This window comes from Zonotrichia leucophrys, unplaced genomic scaffold (assembly GCF_028769735.1).
Source record: "Zonotrichia leucophrys gambelii isolate GWCS_2022_RI unplaced genomic scaffold, RI_Zleu_2.0 Scaffold_127_131265, whole genome shotgun sequence".
Classification (NCBI taxonomy): Eukaryota; Metazoa; Chordata; class Aves; order Passeriformes; family Passerellidae; genus Zonotrichia; species Zonotrichia leucophrys.
Window position 1 is genome coordinate 83,888 of NW_026992332.1, and position 23,397 is coordinate 107,284.

General features: G+C 56.6%; 1 protein-coding gene across 1 annotated transcript; it reads left to right on the forward strand.

The window, feature by feature from the left end:
* PPP1R13L (protein phosphatase 1 regulatory subunit 13 like) lies at positions 1 to 23,160 on the forward strand. The gene is made up of 13 exons (XM_064737895.1): positions 1 to 188; positions 4,089 to 4,144; positions 6,708 to 6,829; positions 7,420 to 7,789; positions 9,205 to 9,294; positions 9,721 to 9,788; positions 10,657 to 11,119; positions 12,998 to 13,491; positions 14,564 to 14,701; positions 15,733 to 15,866; positions 17,252 to 17,418; positions 20,136 to 20,335; positions 23,041 to 23,160. The coding sequence occupies exons 2-13, from the start codon at positions 4,090 to 4,092 to the stop codon at positions 23,077 to 23,079; spliced, it is 2,340 nt and encodes a 779-aa protein (XP_064593965.1). The 5' UTR covers positions 1 to 188; position 4,089; the 3' UTR covers positions 23,080 to 23,160.
* Positions 23,161 to 23,397: the final 237 nt, after the last annotated feature.

Here is a 23,397-nt window from a genome sequence, read left to right on the forward strand (position 1 = left end):
GGTAACGCCCAGGTACCCACCGGGACCCTCCGGTACTCACCGGGACCCTCCAGGACCCCTCCCGTTCCCACCGGGACCCCTCCGGTATCAACCGGGACCCACCGGGACCCCTCCCGTACTCACCGGGACCCCTCCGGTACCCTCCAAGACCCCTCCGTTACTCCTCGGGACCCTCCGGTAACTCCCAGGTACTCACTAGAACCCACCGGGACCCCTCCCGTTCCCACCGGGACCCCGCCCCTCGCGTACCGACCCCCAGGAGAGACCCCCGGGTGGGATTTGGGGGTCTTGGGGAGGGTCCCGAACCCCCGGGTGGGATTTGGGGGTCCTGGGGAGGGTCCCGAAACCCCCGGGTGGGATTTTGGGGGTCCTGGAGTGGGTCCCGAAACCCCCGGGTGGGATTTTGGGGGTCCTGGGGAGGGTCCCGAACCCCCGGGTGGGATTTTGGGGGGTCCTGGGGAGGGTCCCGAACCCCCCGACTCAAATTTGGGGTGCGGGCAGAGGGTCCGAAACCCCTGGGTGGGATTTTGGGGGTCCTGGGGTGGGTCGGGACCCCCCCAAACTCAAATTTGGGGTGCTTGGAGTGTGTCCAGGACCCCTGGGTGGGATTTTGGGGTCCCGAAGCCCCCAACTCAAATTTGGGGTGCTTGGAGTGTGTCCAGGACCCCTGGGTGGGATTTTGGGGTCCCGAATCCCCCGAAATTCAAATTTGGGGTGCCGGGGGTGTGTCCAGGACCCCTGGGTGGGATTTTGGGGATGCCAGGGGAGGGTCCCGAACCCCCCGACTCAAATTTGGGGTGCGGGCAGAGGGTCCGAAACCCCTGGGTGGGATTTTGGGGTCCCGGGGTGGGTCGGGACCCCCCAAACTCAAATTTGGGGTGCTTGGAGTGTGTCCGGGACCCCTGGGTGGGATTTTGGGGTCCCGAATCCCCCGAAATTCAAATTTGGGGTGCTTGGAGTGTGTCCGGGACCCCTGGGTGGGATTTTGGGGTCCCGAACCCCCCGACTCAAATTTGGGGTGCCGGGGTGGGTCCCGAACCCCTGGGTGGGATTTTGGGGTCCCGAACCCCCGAAATTCAAATTTGGGGTGCTGGGGGTGGGTCCCGAATCCCTGGGTGGGATTTTGGGGTCCCGAACCCCCGAAATTCAAATTTGGGGTGCTTGGAGTGTGTCCAGGACCCCTGGGTGGGATTTTGGGGTCCCGAACCCCCGAAATTCAAATTTGGGGTGCCGGGGGTAGGTCCCGAACCCCGGGTGGGATTTTGGGGGTCTTGGGGGAGTTTGAGGAGCACATTTGGGACCCCCGGGTGGGATTTTGGGGTGCTGAACCCCTCGACTCAAATTTGGGGTGAATCCGGACCCCCCCCGGCTCAAATTTGGGGTGCCGAGGGTGGGGGTGACACCCCTGGGTGGGATCTGGGGGTCCCGAATCCCTGGGTGGGATTTTGGGGGTCCTGGGTGGGATTTTGGGGTGCCGGGGGTGACACCCCTGGGTGTGTCCCCAATTCAGGGCCGGGGTCCCTGAAACCCCCCCAGAGCCCCAAATCCAACCCTCGGACCCCTCCCCAAAAAAATCCTGCTTGTCCTTCCCAGGAAATCCCAAAAACCCTCCAAAAAGCCCCAAAAAATCCCCCCAAACACCCTCAAAAAGTCCTCAAAAAGTCCTCAAAAAAATCCCAAAAATTCCTCCAAGAATCCACAAAAAAAATCCTTAAAAAATCCTCCAAAAATCCCCCCAAAAATCCCTCCGAAAATCCCTAAAAATTCCAAAATCCCCCCAAAATAACAAACCAAAGAAATCTCCCCCCCCAAAAAAATCAAAGGAATCTCAAGAAAATCCCCCCAAAAACTCTCCAAAATTTTTTAAAAATCCTCAAAAAATCCCAAAAAAGCCCCCCAAAAAATCCTCAAAAAAACTCTGCAAAAATCCCTGAAAAATTCGCAAAAAAACCCCAAAAAATCCAAAAAAAACCCTAATCTCCCTAAATAATAATAACTTTTAAAAATCCTCAAAAAATCTCAAAAAATGCCCCAAAAAATCCCCAAAATTCAAAAAAATCCCAATCCCCCCCAGATTTTTAATAATTCCCCAGACCCCTCAAAAGTAAAATACAAAACCCCAGAAAAAAAATCCTCAAAAAAATCTTTAAAAATCCCTCTAAAAATCCCTCAAAAAATCCTAAAAATCTCCAAAACACCCCAAAATTCCAAAAAAATCCCCCAAAGATTTGAAAAATCCCCCCAAAATAAAATAAAATAAAACAAACAAAAAATACCCCAAAATAATCCCCAAAAATCCCTAAAAAAACCCCCAAAAAATCCTAAAAATTCCCCGAAAAATCCCAATAAAACCCCTAAAAAACCCCCAAATTCGGGGGTCCCCCCCCCCCGTTTCTGGGGTGCCCCCTGTTGGGCCCCGCCCCGGGGGGGGGTGTGGGCGTGGCCGCCCCCCCCGGGTTAATTAGCGCTAATTACGGTAATTACGGCAATTGCTGTTGTGCTCTGCGAGCCCCGGCGGGTCCGGGCACGCCCCGCCCGCGGCGTTCCCAGGATCCCCAAAATGGCCCCAAAGGGGCCCCAAAATGGCCCAGAAATGTCCCCAAAAACGTCCCCAAAATTTCCCCAAAATGTCCCCAAAAACGTCCCTAAAATGGCCCCAAAGGATCCCCAAAATATCCCCAAAAATGTCCCCGGAGGGTCCCCAAAATGTCACAAAGGGTCCCCAAAAATGTCCCCAAAGGGGTCCCAAAAATATCCCCAAAATTTCCCCAAAGGGGCCCCAAAATGTTCCCAAAAATGTTCACAAAATGTCCCCAAAAATAACCCCAAAATGTCCCCAAAGGGCCCCAAAATGTCCCCAAAAATATCCTCAAAATGCCCAGAAAGGGTCCCTAAAATGTCCCCAAAATTTCCCCAAATGTCCCAAAAACGTCCCCAAAGGGGCCCCAAAATTCCCCAAAATGTCCCCGGAGGGTCCCCAAAATGTCCCAGGGGTCCCAATCCAAAATGTTCCCAAAGGGGCCCCAAAATTCCCCAAAAATGTCCCCAAGAGGGTCCAAATACCCAAAATGTCCCACAAAGGGTCCCCAAAAATGTTCCCAAAGGGCCCCAAAATGTCCCCAAAAATGTCCCAAAATGTCCCCAAAGGACCCAAATGTCCCCAAAATGGCCCCAAAACGTCCCCAAAATGTCCCCGGAGGGTCCCCAAAAATATCCCCAAAATGTCCCCAAAAAGGTCCCCAAATGTCCCAAAATGTCCAAAGGGTCCCCAAAAATATCCCCAAAATGTCCCCAAAAATGTCCCCAAAGGGGCACCAAAATGTTTCCAAAAATGTCCCCAAAGTGTCCCCAAAAATTTCCCCAAAATTTCCCCAAAATGTCCCCAAAAACGTCCCCAAAATGGCCCCAAAGGGGCCCCAAAATATCCCCAAAAATGTCCCCGGAGGGTCCCCAAAATGTCCACAAAGGGTCCCCAAAAATGTCCCCAAAGGGGCCCCAAAACGTCCCCAAAAATGTCCCTGGAGGGTCCCCAAAATGGCCCCAAAATGTCCCCAAAGGGGCCCCAAAAATGTTCCCAAAAATGTCCCCGGAGGGTCCCCAAAATGTCCCCAAAAATGTCCCCAAAATGTCCCCAAAAGGTCCCCAAAATTGTCCCCAAAAATGTCCACAAAACGTCCCCAAAGGGACCCTGAAATGTCCCCAAAGGGGCACCAAAATGTTTCCAAAAATGTCCCCAAGTGTCCCGAACCAAAATCAAAATGTCCCAAAAAGTCCCCAAAATGTCCCCAAAGGCCCAAAATGTCCCCGGAGGGTCCCCAAAACGGGCCCCAAAATGTCCCCAAAGGTGTCCCCAAATGTCCCCAAAAATGTCCCCGAAAGTCCCCAAAATGTCCCCAAAATGTCCCCACAATGTCCCCAAAGGGCCCCAAAATTTCCCCAAAATGGCCCAAAATGTCCCTACAATGTCCCAAAATGTCCCCAGGTGTCCCCAAAATGTCCCCAGGTGTCCCCAAAATGTCCCCAGGTGTCCCCAAACCCCCAGACCCCCCAAAAAGCCCCCAAAGCCCCAAACCCCGCTGTCCCCCCAGGATGGCGAGCGAGCGCCTGCGCAGCGCCCAGGACCTGCTGGACCTCACCTTCCAGTGTGAGTGAGGGGACCCCAAAGCCGGGGGGACCCCGACCCTAAATCCGGGGGGAAACCCAAAATCTGGGGGACCCCAAAGCCAGGGGGACCCCGACCCTAAATCCGGGGGGAAACCCAAAATCTGGGGGACCCCACAAACGGGGCCCTGACCTAAATCCGGGGGACCCAACCCAAAATCTGGGGAGCCACCAAAATCCGGGGGACCCCGACCTTAAATCCGGGGGGAACCCAAAATTCATGGGGGACCCCAAAATCCGGGGGGACCCGACCCTAAATCCGGGGGAAACCCAAAATCTGGGGGACCCCAAAGAGGGGGGGCCCCGACCCCAAATCCAGGGGGGAAACCCAAATCTGGGACCCAAAGCGGGGGTGACCCCACCCTAAATCCAGGGGGGAAACCCTAAATCTAGGGGGAACACCCAAATCCGGGGGGACCCCGACCCTAAATCCGGGGGAAACCCAAAATCTGGGGGACCCCAAATCCGGGGGGACCCGACCCTAAATCCGGGGGGAAACCCGAAATCTGGGGGACCCGACCCTAAATCTGGGGGAAACCCAAATCTGGGGGGAGACCACCACCCAAATCTGGTGGTGTCCCCGAATCCTGGGGCACCCCCCAACCAAATCGGGGATGACCCCTACCCATAAATCCGGGGGGACCCCGACCCTAAATCCGGGGGGAAACCCAAAATCTGGGGGACCCCAAATCCGGGGGGACCCCGACCCTAAATCCGGGGGGAAACCCAAAATCTGGGGGACCCCAAATCCGGGGGGACCCCAAAATCCAGAGGGACCCCGACCCGAAATCTGGGAGTGCCCCTCACCCTAAATCCTTTATCCTTCACCCCAAATCTTTCATCCCTCACCCCAAATCTGTGTGCCCCCCACCCTAAATCCAAGGGGACCCTCACCCTAAATCCAGTGGGGGGACCTGACCCCAAAATCCTGGGGGACCCCACCCCAAATCTGTGTGTGTCCCTGAAATCTGGGTGTGCCCCCACCCTAAATGCTTTATCCCCCACCCCAAATCTGTCCCCCCACCCCAAATCCGTGACCCCAAATCCTTTATCCTCACCCCAAATCCGTGTTCCTAAATCCCCTTTTCTCACCCCAAATCCGTGTTCCTAAATCCCCTTTTCTCACCCCAAATCCGTGTTCCTAAATCCCCTTTTCTCACCCCAAATCCGTGTTCCTAAATCCCCTTTTCTCACCCCAAATCCGTGTTCCTAAATCCCCTTTTCTCAGCGCTGGCCATGCAGCACATGGACCTGAAGCAGGTGGAGCTGGACACGGCCGTGGCCAAAGTGGACAAATCCTTTATCCCACCCCAAATCCATGACCCCAAATCCATGACCCCAAATCCTTTATCCTCACCCCAAATCCGTGTTCCTAAATCCTTTTTCTCATCCCAAACCTTATCCATGTTCCTTAATCCCCTTTCCAGCGCTGGCATGCAGCACATGGACCTGAAGCAGGTGGAGCTGGACACGGCCGTGAACAAATCCTTTACCCCCCACCCCAAATCCTTTATCCTCACCCTAAATCCCTTTTTCTCACCCAGATCCATGTTCCTAAATCCCCTTTTCTCACCCCAAATCCGTGTTCCTAAATCCCCTTTTCCAGCCCTGGCCATGCAGCACATGGACCTGAAGCAGGTGGAGCTGGACACGGCTGTGGATGAATCCTTCACCCCCTATCCCAAATCCATGACCCCAAATCCTTTATCCTCACCCCAAATCCGTGTTCCTAAATCCCCTTTTCTCACCCCAAATCCGTGTTCCTAAATCCCCTTTTCTCACCCCAAACCCAGCCCTGGCCATGCAGCACATGGACCTGAAGCAGGTGGAGCTGGACACGGCCATGAACAAATCCTTTATCCCCCACCCCAAATCCTTTATCCTCACCCCAAACCCAAATCCATGACCCCAAACCCCTGACCCCAAACCCTTATCCATGTTCCTAAATCCCCTTTTCTCGCCCCAAATCCATGTTCCTAAATCCCTTTTTCCAGCGCTGGCCATGCAGCACATGGACCTGAAGCAGGTGGAGCTGGACACGGCCGTGAACAAATCCTTTATCTCCCACCCCAATTCCTTTATCCTCACCCCAAATCCATGTTCCTAAATCCTTTTTTCTCACCCCAAATCCTTATCCATGTTCCTAAATCCCCTTTTCTCGCCCCAAACCCAGCCCTGGCCATGCAGCACATGGACCTGAAGCAGGTGGAGCTGGACACGGCCGTGGCCAAACCCTTTATCCTCACCCCAAATCCATTATCCTAACCCCAAATCCATGACCCCAAATCCTTTATCCTCACCCCAAATCCGTGTTCCTAAATCCCTTTTTCTCACCCCAAACCCTTATCCATGTTCCTAAATCCCCTTTTCCAGCCCTGGCCATGCAGCACATGGACCTGAAGCAGGTGGAGCTGGACACAGCCATGAACGAATCCTTTATCTCCCACCCCAAATCCTTTATCCTCACCCCAAATCCGTGTTCCTAAATCCCTTTTTCTCACCCCAAATCCCTGTTCCTAAATCCCCTTTTCTCGCCCCAAACCCAGCCCTGGCCATGCAGCACATGGACCTGAAGCAGGTGGAGCTGGACACGGCCGTGGCCAAGGTGGACGAGCTCTCCCGCCAGCTCGAGTCCCTCTGGACGGACGGGCCCGGACCCCCCCACAAAGTGAGAATTTTTGGGATTTTTGGGGGATATTTTGGGGATTTTTTTGGGGATTTTTTTATTATTTTTTGGGGGACTTTTTTGGATTTTTGGGGATTTTGGGGGGATTTTTTTGGGATTTTTTGGGGATATTTTTGGGGAATTTTGGCGGGATTTTTTGGGGTTTTTTTGGGATTTTGGGGGATTTTTTTGGAATTTTTGGGGAATTTTTTGGGATTTTTTTTATTTTTTGGGGGATTTTTTTTTTGGATTTTTGGGGTTTTTGGGGGGGTTTTTTTTTTATTTTTTGGGATTTTTTGGGGATTTTTGGGGATATTTTTGGGGAGTTTTTTGGGAATTTTTTGGGAATTTTTGGGGGAATATTTTTTGGGATTTTTTGGGGATTTTTTTGGGTATTTTGGGGATATTTGGGGGATTTTTTGGGGATTTTTTTGGCATTTTTGGGGGATTTTTTGGGGGATTTTTTGGGGATTTTTTGGGATTTTTTGGGGATTTTTGGGGGATTTTTTTGGGGATTTTTTTGGGGATTTTGAGGAGGGGTCTCCCCTGCTAAACCCCCAAATCGCCGACCCCTTTAACCCCTTCGTTGCCAGGAGCAGAGCAGCCCCGGCCGGAGCCGCTCCAGCCGCCGCAGCCTCCTGGGGGACGCCCTGGAATTGGGGGGGGGTCTCGGGGACCCTCTGGGGCGACCCCAGCCCCATTTCCTGGCGGCGGGGGGGGGAGGGGCGGAGCTGGAGCGAGCCCCCTCCCCCCGGCCCAAGGTGCTGGCGGTGCCCAGCCCGGGGGGCGGCAGAGCCCCCTCCCCACGGCCCCCCCCCCTCCTGCGGCCCCTGGAGCTGCTCGGGGGGCTCGGGGGGTCCCCGGGGGGGGCGTTCGGGGCTGAGAGACCCCCGAACCCCCCCCCGTACGAGGTGCAGGCGCTGTACCCGTCCCTGAGCGCCCCCGGAACGTTCCGGACACAGGGTGAGATAAGGGGGGAGATAAGGGGGGATAAGGGGGGGATATGGGGGAGATATGGGGGAGATAAGGGGGAGATAATGGGGGGATATGGGGGAGATAAGGGGAGATAAGGGGGGAGATATGGGGGGATAAGGGGGAGATAAGGGGGGAGATAAGGGGGAGATAATGGGGGGGTAAGGGAGGGATATGGGGAGATAAGGGGGGGATAAGGGGGAGATAAGGGGGAGATATGTGGGGGATAAGGGGAAGATAAGTGCAAGATAAGGGGTGACATGGGGGAGATAAGGGGGAGGTAAGGGGGGGGACATGGGGGGACAGAGGGGTGACAATGGGGGGTAAGGTGGGGGTAATGGGGGAGATAAGGGGGGGACATGGAGGGGGATAAGGGGGGATATGGGGGGGAATTGGGGGGGACATAGAGGGGAAGGGAGGGATAAGGGGGAGATAAGGGGGGGATATGGGGGGACACTGAGTGGCACACGGGGGACATAAGGGGGGATAAATGGGCGGGCATGGGGGGACGAGGGGGGGACAGAGGGGGGACAAGGAGGGATAAGAGGGGGAACAGAGGGAAGATAAGGGGGGGACATGGAGGAGATAAGGGGGAGATAAGGAGGGGGACATAGTGGGGACATGGAGGAGATAAGGGGGGACAAGTGGGGCATAAGTGGGGGACAGTGAGGGGACAAGGGGGGGACAGTGAGGGGACATGAGGGGGGATAAGGAGGGGACAAAGACGGGGACAAGGGGGAGACATAGGGGGGAAAGAGAGGGGACATCGAAGGGACAGCAAGGGGACAAGATGGGGACACGGGAGAAGGGAGAGGGGCTGGCGTGTGCTGGAGTGGTTCGGGCCACCCAAGATGTCCCCAAACCCTCCTGGACTGTCCCCACCCTTGTCCCCATCACTGTCCCCTTCACTGTCCCCGTGTCCCCATCACTGTCCCCAACTCTGTCCCTGTGTCCCCAACGCTGTCCCCGTGTCCCCAACCCCTCTGGGGGTGTCCCTGTCCCCGTGTCCCCATCACTGTCCCCATGTCCCCATCACTGTCCCCGTGTCCCCAACCCTGTCCCCATGTCCCCAACCCTGTCCCCGTGTCCCCATCCCTGTCCCCGTGTCCCCAACCCTGTCCCCAACCCTGTCCCCATGTCCCCAACCCTGTCCCCATCACTGTCCCCGTGTCCCCATCCCTGTCCCCATGTCCCCATTGCTGTCCCCGTGTCCCCATCCCTGTCCCCATCCCTGTCCCCAACCCTGTCCCCGTGTCCCACCCCGGTCTCTGGGGTGTCCCCAACCCTGTCCCAACCCTGTCCCCGTGTCCCCATCATTGTCCCCAACCCTGTCCCCGTCTCCCATCCCTATCCCCATCACTGTCCCTGTGTCCCCATGTCCCCAAGCCTGTCCCGTGTCCCCCCAGATGACCTGGGCCTCAAGCGGCGCCCGCACCGGAGCTGGAACGAGTCCGACCTGGACGTGGCCTACGAGAAAAAACCGGGGGGCTACGAGCGTGAGAGGGGGCTGGGGACAGTGGGGACACCGGGGGACACCGGGGGACACCGGGGGGTGGCACCTGGTGGGGTTTATGGGGGTTTGCAGGGGATTTTGGGGGAGTTTGGGGCTTTTTTGGGGGGTCTTGGGGGTGAGGAGGGGATTTGGGGGAGTTTGGGGACACTGGGGGACATTTGGGGACATCAGGGGGTGGCACCTGATGGAGTTTATGGGGTTTTTGAGGGGCTTTAGGGCTTTTTTTTTGGGGGTGATTTGGGCTTTTTTTGGGGGGGGTTTAGGATGGGGAGGGGGTTCTTTAGTTTGAAGAGGAAATTTAGGATTTTTTTCAGGGGGGAACTCTGGGTCTTTTTTGGGCTCAAACCTTTTGGGGAGGGGTCTCCCAAGCGCCCCCCCCACCCTCAATGCCCTCCCGTGTCCCCCCCAGGGACCCCCGAGCCCCCGGCCCGGCCCTCGCTGGGGCTCTGGAGGGAATCCAGCCTGGACTCCGGCAAGGTGAGCCCGGATTTGGGGGGGCCAAACCCTAAAATCCCCCCCAAAAAAAAAACCTTTTAACCCTTTAAACTCCCTATTAAAACCCCCTTTTTAACCCAATTTTTAACCCATTTTTAACCCTTCTAAAACCCATTTTCACCCTTCTAAAACCCATTTTTTAACCTTTTTAAAACCCGTTTTTAATCCTTTTTGATCCTTTTAAAACACGTTTTTAACCCTTCTAACACCCATTTTTTAACCCTTTTTTAACCCATTCTTAACCCTTTCCAAACTCATTCTTAACCATTTTAAAACCCCATTTTTAACCCTTTTAAAACCCATTTAAAACCCTATTTAAAAACCCATTTCTAACCCTTTTAAGTAATTTTAACCCTTTTAAAACCCATTTTTAACCATTTTTAAACCCCATTTTTAACCCTATTTTAAACCGATTTTTAACTCTTTTAAAACCCATTTTAAACCCATTTCTAACCCATTTTTAACCCATTTTTAACCCATTTCTAACCCATTTAACCCTTTCCAGGACGGCCCGTTCGCCTCGCACAGCGCCACCTTGCGGCGCAATTACAAGGTGTCCCCGCTGGAACATCTTAAGCCCATTTTTAACCCAATTTTAACCCTTTAAACACCCATTTTTAACCCATTTCTAACCCATTTCCAACCCATTTCTAACCCTTTTAACCTTTCCAGGACGGCCCGTTCGCCTCGCACAGCGCCACCCTGCCGCGCAATTACAAGGTGTCCCCCCTGGAACATCTTAAGCCCATTTTTAACCCATTTTAACCCATTTTTAACCCATTTTAACCCATTTCTAACCCATTTTTAACCCATTTTAACCCATTTTAAACCCATTTTTAACCCTTTCCAGGACGGCCCGTTCGCCTCGCACAGCGCCACCCTGCCGCGCAATTACAAGGTGTCCCCGCTGGAGCGGCGGCCGGAGCCGGGCGGGCCCGGGACGGCGCCGCCGCCGCCGTCGCTGTCGCCGCTGCCGCCGTTCCGGTGCCCGCCCGGTGCCCGCACCCTGCCCCGGGGCTGGCAGCCGGGCCCGGCCGCGCCCCCCGGCCCGCAGCCGGTGTCGCGCATCCCGGTGCCCCCCAACCCGCCGGGGAGACCCCCGCGGCACAAAGCGCTGCCGCTGTCGGTGATCTTCCGGCTGCAGAACGCGTTCTGGGAGCACGGCGGGCCCAGGGGGATCCCGCTCTTCGGGGGGACCCCATCATCATCATCATCATCATCGTCACCATCATCATCATCAGCATCGCGGGGGTCGCCCCAAAAGCTGCCCCTGGCGCTGCCCCCGGCCCCGGCGGGAATGGCGGGAGGGGAAGGTGAGAGGGGTTGGGGGGGAAAATGGGGATTTTGTTGAATTTAGGGGGAGTTTGGGGGGCAAAAAGGGGATTTTGGGGGGCAAATGGCGACTTTGTGGGATTTTATGGGGGTTTTGGGCGTCTCAGGGAGGTTAAAGGGTGATTTGAGGGGTAAAAAGGGGATTTTGGGGGGTTTGGGGGGGTAAAGTGGGGATTTTGGGGGGCAAAAATGGGGTTTGGGGGGGTAAAATGGGGACTTTCTGGGATTTAGGGGGAGTTTGGGGGGTAAAAGGGGGATTTTGAGGGGTCTCAGGGGGGTAAAAAATGGGATTTTGGGGGTTAAAATGGGATTTTGGGCAGTAAAATTGGGATTTTGGGGGAGTTTGGAGTGTAAAAAGGGTATTTCGGGGGGTAAAATGGGGATTTTGGGGGGTAAAAAGGGGATTTTGTGGGATTTAGGGGAAGTTTGGGGGCTAAAACGGGGATCTGGGGCTAAAATGGGATTTTGCAGGTATAAAGGGGATTGGGGGGGTAAAAAGGGGATTTGGGGGTAAAAATGGGATTTTGGGGGGTTAAAATGGGATTTTGGGCAGTAAAATTGGGATTTTGGGGGAGTTTGGGGTGTAAAGTGGGGATTTCGGGGGGTAAAATGGGGATTTTGGGGTATAAAGGGGATTTTGGGGGTAAAAAGGGGATTCTGCCCTTCCCCACCCAATTTGGGGAGGGGTCCGTGGGGATTTTGCCCTTCCCTCCCCAATTTTGTGCCCCCCCCACACTCTCCTTTCCCCCTCCCCAATTCCGAGCTTTTCCTCCTTTCCCCCCTCCCCAGTTCTGTGCCCCCCTTATTCCCCTTTTCCCCCTCCCCAATTTTGGGGTCTCCCCCTCCCCAATTCCCTGCTCTCCCCCTCACCCCCATTTCCCCCTCCCCAATTTCGGGCTCTCACTCCTTTCCCTTCCCCAGCTGCCCCCCGCCCCGCGCCCCCTCCCCAATTCAGAGTTTCCCCCTCACTCATTTCCCCCTCCCCGATTTCGGGTCTCCCTCCTCACCCCCTTTCCCCTCCCCAATTTCGGGGTCTCACCCCCATTTCCCCTCCGCAGCCGCCCCGCGCCCCCTCCCCAATTCCGGGTCCCCTCTCATCCCCCATTTTCCCTCCGCAGCCGCCCCCCGCCCCGCGCCCCCTCCCCAGTTTTGGGGTCGCCCCCTCCTCACTCTCCATTTCCCCTCCACAGCCGCCCCGCGCCCCCTCCCCAATTCCGAGCTTCCCCCATTTCCCCTCCGCAGCCGCCCCTCGCCCCCTCCCCAATTCCGAACATTCCCCATTTCCCTCCGCAGCCGCCCCGCGCCCCCTCCCCAATTCCGGGTCCCCTCTCACCCCCCTTTCCCCTCCGCAGCCGCCCCCCGCCCCGCGCCCCCTCCCCAATTCCGTGCCCCCCTCACTCATTTCTCCCTCCCCAATTTCGGGTCTCCCTCCTCACCCCCCATTTCCCCTCCCCAATTTCGGGGTCTCACCCCCATTTCCCCTCTGCAGCCGCCACGCGCCCCCTCCCCAATTCCGAACTTTCCCCCTTTCCCCTCCACAGCCACCCCGCCCGCCCCGCGCCCCCTCCCCAGTTCCGAGCTTTCCCCTTTCCCTCCGCAGCCGCCCCCCGCCCCGCGCCCCCTCCCCAATTCCAGGTCCCCTCTCACCCCCCCATTTCCCCTCCGCAGCCGCCCCCCGCCCCGCGCCCCCTCCCCAATTTCGGGTCCCCTCTCACCCCCCCTTTCCCCTCCGCAGCTCCCCCCCGCCCCGCGCCCCCTCCCCAATTCCGAACTTTCCCCCTTTCCCCTCCGCAGCCGCCCCGCGCCCCCTCCCCAATTTTGGGGTCTCCCCCTCCTCACTCTCCATTTCCCCTCCGCAGCCGCCCCCCGCCCCGCGCCCCCGGAGCCTCCGGAGCCCGAGGCGGAGCTGGAGCGGCTCCTGCGCTGCTCGGACCCCGAGGCTCCCCCCGAGATTCCCCCCGAGGGACCCCCGGAGGGTCCCCCCGAGGCGGCCCCGGCGCGGCCGCTGAGCCCGACGCGGCTGCAGCCGCTGCTGCCGCCCGAGGCGCGCCGGGTGCCCGAGTTCCAGGAGGTGGCCCGGGTGCTGGCGGAGATGCCGCGGCCGCTCAAGCGCCGGGGCTCCATGGAGCAGAGCCCCGGGCCCGCCGCCGCCCCGGCGCGCACCCGCCACTACCGGCAGCTGATCCCGCGCCTGCTGCACCGGCCCGGGGCGGCGGCGGCGGCGCCGGGGGATGGCGGCGGGGAGGCGCCGGTACCGGTGCCGATGTCGCCGTCTCCTCCTGCTCCGGCCGTGGAGGGCTCGGCCCCGGTGGCACCGGCGGTGGCCGCGGGAGCGGGAGCGGGGCAGGTGCCGGTGAGTGGGGACAGGGGGTGTCACTGTGGGACCCTCCACAGTGTCATTGTCACTGTGAGACCACCCCCCTCGAGTGTCACACAGTGTCGCTGTCCCTCTGAGACCATCCTCAGTGTCCCTGTCACTCTGGGACCCCCCCCCCCCCAAGTGTCATTGTCACTGTGGGAGCCTTCTAAGTGTCCCTGTCCCTTGGAGACCCTCCCCCAGTGTCCTGGTCCTTGTCCCTCTGAGACCCCCGAGGTGTCCCTGTCCCTCTGAGACCCCCCGGTCCTTGTCCCTCTGGAACCCCCCCAGTCCCTGTCCCTCTGAGACCCCCTCAATCCTTGTCCTTCAGAGACCCCAAGGTGTCGCTGTCACTGTGGGACCCCTCCCGAAGTGTCATTGTCACTCTGACACCCCTCCCCAGTGTCCCTGTCACTGTGGGACCCTTCCCCAGTGTCATTGTCACTCTGAGACCCCTCCCCAGTGTCCCTGTCACTTTGAGACTTCCCGGTCCTTGTCCCTTGGAGACCCCTGAGATGTCATTGTCCCCCTGGAATGCTCTGTGTCCCCAGGGTCCAGGGCTGTCCCGGGGTGATGTCCCCATGTCCCGGGCTTATGTCCCCAATGTCCGGGGTGATGTCCCCAATGTCTGAGGGTGTCCCAGGGTGATGTCCCCAATGTCCCGGGGTGGTGTCCCCATGTCCCGGGCTGATGCCCCCAATGTCCCGGGGTGATGTCCCCAATGTCCAGGATGATGTCCCCATGTCCGGGGTGATGTCCCCAATGACCGGGGTGATGTCCCCAATGTCCCGGGGTGATGTCCCCATGTCCGGGCTGGTGTCCCCATGTCCCGGGTGATGTCCCCAGTGTCCTGGGGTGGTGTCCCCATGTCCCGGGATGATGTCCCCAATGTCTGAGGGTGTCCCAGGATGATGTCCCCATGTCCGGGATGATGTCCCCAATGTCCGGGGTGGTGTCCCCAGTGTCCCAGGATGGTGTCCCCAATGACCGGGCTGATGTCCCCAATGTCCCGGGGTGATGTCCCCAATGTCCGGGCTGGTGTCCCCAATGTCCCCTGTCCCCATCCCAGGAGCTGCGCTCGGCGCTGCGCGACCCCTCCTCTCCGCGGCGCCGCCCCGGGGCGCGGGTGCGGCTGAACCCGCTGGTGCTGCTGCTGGACGCGGCCCTGACCGGGGAGCTGGACGTGGTGCAGCAGGCAGTGGCTGAGGTGACAGTGGGGACATTGGGGACACTGGGGACAGTGGGGACATTGGGGACAGTGGGGAGGGTCAATGGGAGCTGGACGTGGTGCAGCAGGCGGTGGCTGAGGTGACAATGGGGACATTGGGGACATTGGGGACACCGGGGACTGGGGACACTGTGGGTCAATGGGAGCTGGACGTGGTGCAGCAGGCGGTGGCTGAGGTGACAATGGGGACAATGGGGGGACAGCAGGGACATTGGGAACAGTGGGGACACTGGGAGGGGCAATGGGAGCTGGACGTGGTGCAGCAGGCGGTTGCTGAGGTGACAGCGGGGACAGGGGGACAGCGGGGACACCCGGGGGGCAGTGAGGTGACAGTGAGGTGACAGTGGGGACACCCAGTGTCAGTGAGGTGACAGCGGGGACAGAGTTTGTCAGTGAGGTGACGGATGGGGACAGCAGGGACACCCGGGTGTCAGTGAGGTGACCGTGGGGACATCGGGGCTGTCCTCGGGGCTGTCCCCTGGGTGTCAGTGAGGTGACAGTGGGGACAGCGGGGACACCCGAGTGGCAGTGAGGTGGCAGTGAGGTGACAGGTGGGGACAGTGGGGACACCCAGTGTCAGTGAGGTGTCAGTGAGGTGACAGTGGGGACAGTGGGTGTCAGTGAGGTGACAGCGGGGACAGTGGGTGTCAGTGAGGTGACAGCGGGGACAGTGGGTGTCAGTGAGGTGACAGTGAGGTGTCAGTGAGGTGACAGTGGGGACAGTGGGTGTCAGTGAGGTGACAGTGGGGACACCCAGTGTCAGTGAGGTGACAGTGGGGACAGTGGGTGTCAGTGAGGTGACAGTGGGGACACCCAGTGTCAGTGAGGTGACAGCGGGGACAGTGGGTGTCAGTGAGGTGACAGTGGGGACACCCAGTGTCAGTGAGGTGACAGTGAGGTGTCAGTGAGGTGACAGCGGGGACAGTGGGTGTCAGTGAGGTGTCAGTGAGGTGTCAGTGAGGTGACAGCGGGGACAGTGGGTGTCAGTGAGGTGACAGGCCTGTCCCCAGCTGAACGACCCGAGCCAGCCCAACGACGAGGGCATCACGGCGCTGCACAACGCCATCTGCGGCGCCAACTACGCCATCGTGGAGTTCCTGATCGCCAGCGGCGCCAACGTCAACTCCCCCGACAGCCACGGCTGGTGAGGGACAGGGGGACAATTGGGGACACTGGGGACATGGGGGACATTGGGGACAATGGGGACATGGGATAATGGGGACAGTGGGGATAATGGGGATAATGGGGACAGGGGGACAATGGGGACAGGGAGACAATGGGGACAGGGGGACAATTGGGGACACTGGGGACATGGGGATAATGGGGACAGTGGGGATAATGGGGATAATGGGGACAGGGGGACAATGGGGACAGGGAGACAATGGGGACAGGGGGACAATTGGGGACACTGGGGACATGGGGGACATTGGGGACAATGGGGATAATGGGGACAGTGGGGACAGTGGGGACAATGGGGGTAATGGGGACAAAGGGGACATTGGGGACAATGGGGGTAATGGGGGGACAGTGGGGATAATGGGGATAATGGGGACAGTGGGGACAATGGGGACAATGGGACAGTGGGGACATGGGGATAATGGGGACATGGGGACAATGGGGATGATGGGGACAGTGGGGACATGGGACAATGGGGGGACAATGGGGGATAATGGGGATAATGGGGACATGGGGATAATGGGGGACAATGGGGGACATTGGGGATAATGGGGACATGGGGACAATGGGGGGACAATGGGGGACATTGGGGATAATGGGGGGACAATGGGGACATGGGGATAATGGGGACAGTGGGGACAGTGGGGACATGGGGATAATGGGGGGACAGTGGGGATAATGGGGGGACAATGGGGATAATGGGGACAGTGGGGACAGTGGGGACATGGGGATAATGGGGACAATGGGGATAATGGGGGGACAATGGGGACATTTAGGATAACGGGGACAATGGGGATAATGGGGATAATGGGGGGACAATGGGGACAATGGGGCTAATGGGGGACAGTGGGGATAATGGGGACAATGGGGAGAATGGGGGACAATGGGGATAATGGAGATAATGGGGACCGTGGGGACATGGGGAGAATGGGGCGACAATGGGGATAATGGGGACAATGGGGCTAAGGGGGGGACAGTGGGGACAATGGGGACAATGGGGATAATGGGGGGACAATGGGGATAATGGGGATAATGGGGATAATGGGGACAGTGGGGACAAAGGGGACAATGGGGGACATGGGGGACAGGACCCCGACAGCCACGGATGGTGAGGGACACTGGGGACATGGGAGGACAATGGGGACATAATGGGGACATGGAGGACATGGGGTACAATGGGGACACGGGGGGACAGTGGGGGACAATGGGGACAGTGGGGTGATGTGGGGGGACAGGACCCCAACAGCCACGGCTGGTGAGGGACAGTGGGGACAATGGGGGGACAATGGGGACAACTTTTGGGGTGGTCCCCCAACTTTTGGGGTGCAATCCCCGATTTTTGGGATTTTCCAGGACCCCTCTGCACTGCGCGGCCTCGTGCAATGACACGGGCGTGTGCGTGGCCCTGGTGCGCCACGGCGCCGCCATCTTCGCCACCACGGCCAGCGACGGCAGCCTGGCGGTGGAGAAATGCGACCCGTACCGCGAGGGCTACGCCGACTGCTCCAGCTACCTCACTGGTACGAACTGGGAGGGACTGGTGTGTACTGGGAGGGACTGGGAGCACTGGGGATGTGGGGTTTATGGGGTGTATGGGGTTTATGGGGTTTATGGTGCGCCCCGTACCGCGAGGGCTACGCCGACTGCTCCAGCTACCGCACTGGTACGAACTGGGAGGGACTGGTTTGTACTGGGAGGGACTGGTTTGGACTGGGAGAGGGGCTGGGAGGGACTGGGGATGTGGGGTTTATGGGGTTTATGGGGTTTATGGGGTTTATGGGGTTTATGGTGCGCCCCGTACCGCGAGGGCTACGCCGACTGCTCCAGCTACCGCACTGGTCTGTACTGGTTTGTACTGGGAGCACTGGGAGGGACTGGGAGGGACTGGGGATGTGGGGGATGTGGGGTTTTGGGGATATTGGGATTGGGGCGTATGGGGTGTATGGGGTTTATGGTGTGCCCCGTACCACGAGGGCTACGCCAACTGCTCCAGCTACCGCACTGGTATGAACTGGTTTGTACTGGTTTGTACTGGGAGGGACTGGGAGCACTGGGGGACATGGGGGATGTGGGGTGTATGGGGTCTATGGGGTTTATGGGGTTTATGGTGCGCCCCGTACCGCGAGGGCTACGCCGACTGCTCCAGCTACCGCACTGGTATGAACTGGTTTGTACTGGGAGCAACTGGGAGGGACTGGGGTCATGGGAGGGACTGGGGGATGTGGGGTTTATGGGGTACTGGGATTGGGGTTTATGGGGTTTATGGGTGTATGGGGTGTATGGGGTTTATGGTGTGCCCCGTACCACGAGGGCTACGCCGACTGCTCCAGCTACCTCACTGGTACGAACTGGTTTGTACTGGGAGCACTGGGAGGGACTGGGAGGGACTGGGGGTGTGGGGTTATGGGGGATTATGGGGTTTATGGGGTTTATGGGGTTTTTGGTGCGCCCCATACTGTGAGGGCTACGCCGACTGCTCCAGCTACCTCACTGGTATGAACTGGGAGGGACTGGTTTGTACTGGGAGGGACTGGTTTGGACTGGGAGAGGGACTGGGAGGGACTGGGGATGTGGGGTTTATGGGGTTTATGGGGTTTATGGGGTGTATGGGGTTTATGGTGCGACCCGTACCGCGAGGGCTACGCCGACTGCTCCAGCTACCGCACTGGTCTGTACTGGTTTGTACTGGGAGCAACTGGTGGTTATGGGGGATTTTTGGGGTCTCTATGGATGTTTTTAGGTACCAGCTGGGTTTTGGGATATCAGGGCAGTTTTGGGGTGACAATCTCGGTTTTGGGGTGTCCCCGCAGAGGTGGAGCAGGGCATGGGGGTGCTGAACAGCAGTGTCGTGCCGGGTGGGGATATTTGGGGATATTTATGGATTTTTGTGGATATTTGGGATTTCTGTCAATATGAGGATGCGGCGGCAGTTTTGGGGTGTTAATCTGGATTTTGAGTGTCCCCGCAGAGGTGGAGCAGGGCATGGGGGTCCTGAACAGCGGGGGGGTGTCGGGTGGGGATATTTGGGGATATTTACGGATATTTGTGGATATTTGGGATTTCTGTCAATGCGAGGATATCGGGATGGTTTTGGGGTAACATTTTGTGTTTTGGGGTGTCCCCGCAGAGGTGGAGCAGGGCCTGGGGGTCCTGAACAGCGGGGTGGTGTCGGGTGGGGATATTTGGGATTTTTGGGGTCTCTATGGATGTTTTTGGGTACAGGGGCAGTTTGTCGGTTTCGGGGCAGTTTTGGGGTAACATTTTGTGTTTTGGGGTGTCCCCGCAGAGGTGGAGCAGGGCATGGGGGTGCTCAACAGCGGCGTGGTGTTGGGTGGGGATATTTGGGATTTTTGGGGTCTCTATGGATGTTTTTGGGTACCAGCTGGGTTTTGGGATATCAGGGCAGTTTTGGGGTGACAATCTCGGTTTCGGGGTGTCCCCGCAGAGGTGGAGCAGGGCATGGGGGTGCTGAACAGCGGGGTGGTGTCGGGTGGGGATATTTGTGGATATTTGGGATTTCTGTGAATGTGAGGATAAGGGGATGGTTTTGGGGTGACAATCTCGGTTTTGGGGTGTCTCTCCTGTCCCCGCAGAGGTGGAGCAGGGCATGGGGGTGCTGAACAGCGGGGTGGTGTCGGGTGGGGATATTTGGGGATATTTACGGATATTTGTGGATATTTGGGATTTCTGTCAATGCGAGGATATCGGGATGGTTTTGGGGTAACATTTTGTGTTTTGGGGTGTCCCCGCAGATGTGGAGCAGGGCATGGGGGTGCTCAACACCGGGGGGTGTCGGGTGGGGATATTTGGGATTTTTGGGGTCTCTATGGATGTTTTTGGGTACCAGCTGGGTTTTGGGATATCAGGGCGGTTTTGGGGTGACAATCTCGGTTTTGGGGTGTCTCTCCTGTCCCCGCAGAGGTGGAGCAGGGCATGGGGGTGCTGAACAGCGGCGTGGTGTCGGGTGGGGATATTTGGGGATATTTATGGATATTTGTGGATATTTGGGATTTCTGTCAATGCGAGGATATCGGGATGGTTTTGGGGTAACATTTTGTGTTTTCGGGTGTCCCCGCAGAGGTGGAGCAGGGCATGGGGGTGCTGAACAGCGGGGTCGTGTCGGGTGGGGATATTTGGGATTTTTGGGGTTTCTATGGATGTTTTTGGGTACCAGCTGGGTTTTGGGATATCAGGGCGGTTTTGGGGTGACAATCTCGGTTTTGGGGTGTCCCCGCAGAGGTGGAGCAGGGCATGGGGGTGCTCAACAGCGGGGTCGTGTACGCGCTCTGGGATTACAGCGCCGAGTTCGGGGACGAGCTGTCGTTCCGCGAGGGGGAGCCGGTGACGGTGCTGCGCCGCGAGCCCCCCGACGAGCTCGACTGGTGGTGGGGGTCCCTCTACGGCCACGAGGGATACGTGCCCCGCAACTACTTCGGGGTGAGGAGGGGTCCGCGGGTATCTGGGGAGGGGTCTCATAGGGGGTAAATGCACCAAGGAGGGGTCTTAGGGTGGTAAATCCATAGGGGAGGGGTCCCATAGGATCATTTGAGCTCCTGTTGCTTTTGGGTGGGGGTCCCAGGGGTCACCTGAGTGAGGTGGGGTATTTGGGGAGGGGTCTAAGGGGGGTAAATCCATTGGGGAGAGGTCCCATAGGGGATAAATGCACTGGGGAGGGGTCTTAGGGGGGTAAATCCATTGGGGAGGGGTCCTATAGAAAATAAAACCATTGGGGAGGGGTCTCAGAGGGGATAAATTAATGTGGGAGGGGTCTTAGGGGGGTAAATCCATTGGGGAGGGGTCCCATAGGGGATAAAGGGTTTGGGGAGGGGTCCTGTAGAGTGAAGAGAGTTTGGGGAGGGGTCCTATAGGGAATAAATCCATTGGGGAGGGGGTCTTAGAGGGGATAAATCCATTGGGGAGGGGTCCCATAGGGGATAAATGCACTGGGGAGGGGCTCGAGGTGCTTTTGGGTGGGGGTCTCACAGGCCCCAGGGGGTTCCAGGGGTCACCTGAGTGAGTTGGGGTATTTGGGGAGGGGTCTAAGGGGGGTAAATCCATTGGGGAGGGGTCTTAGAGGGGGTTAAATGCGTGGGAGAGGGGTCCCATAGGGAATAAATCCAGAGGGGAGGGGTCTTAGAGGGGGTAAATCCATTGGGGAGGGGTCCTATAGGAAATAAAACCATTGGGGAGGGGTCTCAGAGGGGATAAATTAATGTGGGAGGGGTCTTAGGGGGGTAAATCCATTGGGAGGGGTCTCAGAGGGCATAAAGGGTTTGGGAGGGGTCTTAGAGGGATAAATCCATTGGGGAGGGGTCTCGTAGGGGATAAAGGTTTGGGGAGGGGTCCTGTAGGGTGAAGAGAGTTTGGGGAGGGTCCTATAGGGAATAAATCCATTGGGGAGGGGGTCTTAGAGGGGATAAATCAATTGGGGAGGGGTCCCATAGGAGATAAATGCACTGGGGAGGGGCTCAAGGTGCTTTTGGGTGGGGGTCTCACAGCCCCCAGGGGTTCCCAGGGGTCACCTGAGTGAGGTGGGGTATTTGGGGAGGGGTCCCATAGGGAATAAATCCATTGGGAAGGGGGTCTTAGAGGGATAAATCCATTGGGGAGGGGTCTCAGAGGGCATAAAGGGTTTGGGAAGGGGTCCTGTAGAGTGAAGAGAGTTTGGGGAGGGGTCTTATAGGGGATAAATCCATTGGGGAGGGGGTCTTAGAGGGGATAAATCCAGAGGGGAGGGGTCTTAAGGGGGATAAATCAATTGGGGAGGGGGTCTTAGAGGGTTTGGGGAGTGGTCTTAGGGTGGTAAATCCATAGGGAGGGGTCCCATAGGATCATTTGAGCTCCTGTTGCTTTTGGGTGGGGGTCCCAGGGGTCACCTGAGTGAGGTGGGGTATTTGGGGAGGGGTCCCATAGGGGATAAATCCATTGGGGAGGGGTCTTAGAGGGGATAAATCAATTGGGGAGGGGTCTAAGGGGGATAAATCCATTGGGGAGGGGTCTCATACAGATATTTGGGTTGGGATTTTTGGGTTTTTTTGGGGATTGGGAATTTTTTTGGGATTGGGGATTTTTCAGGTCGGGTTTTTGGGGTTGGGGTTTTTTTTGGGGATTGTTTTGGGGGGTAATTTTTTTGGGGGGGTATCAGGTTTTGGTTTTATTTTCTGGGTTTGGGTTTTTTTTTTTTAGGATTGGGATTCTTTTGGGGTTGGGCTTTTTTGGGATTAGGATTTTTTTGGGGTTGGGGTTTTTTTGGGGGTTAGCTTTTATTTTTTGGGTTTGGGGTTTTTTTAATGGGTGTTTGATTTTTTTTTTTTTGAGGTTTTTTGGGATTGGGATTTTTTTGGGCTTTGGTTTTATTTTTTTTGGGTCAAGTTTAATTTTTTTGGGGTTAGCTTTTATGTTTTGGGTTTGGGTTTTTTTGGGGGTTTTTTTTTCTGGGTCAGGTTTTATTTTTTTTTTGGGTCAGGTTTTATATTTTGGGGTTGGGATTTATTTTTTGGGGTCAGGTTTTATTTTTGAGGTTTAATTTTTGGGGTCAGGTTTAATTTTTCAGGGTTAATTTTATTTTTTTGGGGTCAGGTTTGATTTTTGGGGTTTAATTTTTGGGGTCAGGTTTAATTTTTCAGGGTTAAATTTTATTTTTTGGGGTTAAATTTTATTTTTTGGGATTGGGTTTTTTTGGGGGTTTATTTTTCGGGGTCAGGTTTTTTTTTTTTTGGGCCAGTTTTTATATTTTGGGGTTGGGATTTATTTTTTTGGGGTCAGATTTTATTTTTGAGGTTTAATTTTTGGGGTCAGGTTTAATTTTTCGGGGTTAAATTTTATTTTTTGGGGTCAGGTTTTATTTTTGGGGTTTAATTTTTGGGTCAGGTTTAATTTTTCAGGGTTAAATTTTATTTTTTGGGGTTAAATTTTATTTTTAGGGATTGGGGTTTTTTTGGGTTTATTTTTCGGGGTCAGGTTTTATTTTTTTTTGGGCCAGGTTTTATATTTTGGGGTTGGGATTTATTTTTTGGGGTCAGGTTTTATTTTTGAGGTTTAATTTTTGGGGTCAGGTTTAATTTTTCAGGGTTAAATTTTATTTTTTTGGGGTTAAATTTTATTTTTTGGGGTGGGGTCTCACCTCCCCTTTTCCCCCCCAGCTCTTCCCGAGGGTTCGGCCACAAAAGAAGAAAATCTGAGGGGGGGTCTCGACCCCTCCCCTCCCCCCCAAAATCGGGACACGCCCCCTTTGCTGTCCCCTCCCCCCCCGTGGTGTCCCCCCCACCCTTTTTTTCCTTTTTTTGGGATTTTTTGGGAATAAAAACCTTTGGATGCTCCTGGGGATTTTTTTTGTCATTTTTGGGGGGGTTGGTGACAAATTTGGGGACACTTGGAGAGGGAGGGGACACACGAGGTGACACCGGTACCAAAGCAGAATTTATTGATGGGGACACCCCAAAATCCTTTACCAAAATCCTCCAAAAAGCCTCAAAAATCCTTCCCCAAAATCCCCCAAA

Excerpts from the sequence above, each read along its gene's own strand:
- PPP1R13L (XM_064737895.1), top strand. The coding sequence starts at position 4,090 with ATGGCGAGCGAGCGCCTGCGCAGCGCCCAGGACCTGCTGGACCTCACC. Across the intron at positions 7,790-9,204 it reads CGGAACGTTCCGGACACAGG|ATGACCTGGGCCTCAAGCGG; the intron begins GTGAGATAAGGG and ends GTGTCCCCCCAG. Across the intron at positions 15,867-17,251 it reads TCCCCCGACAGCCACGGCTG|GACCCCTCTGCACTGCGCGG; the intron begins GTGAGGGACAGG and ends GGGATTTTCCAG.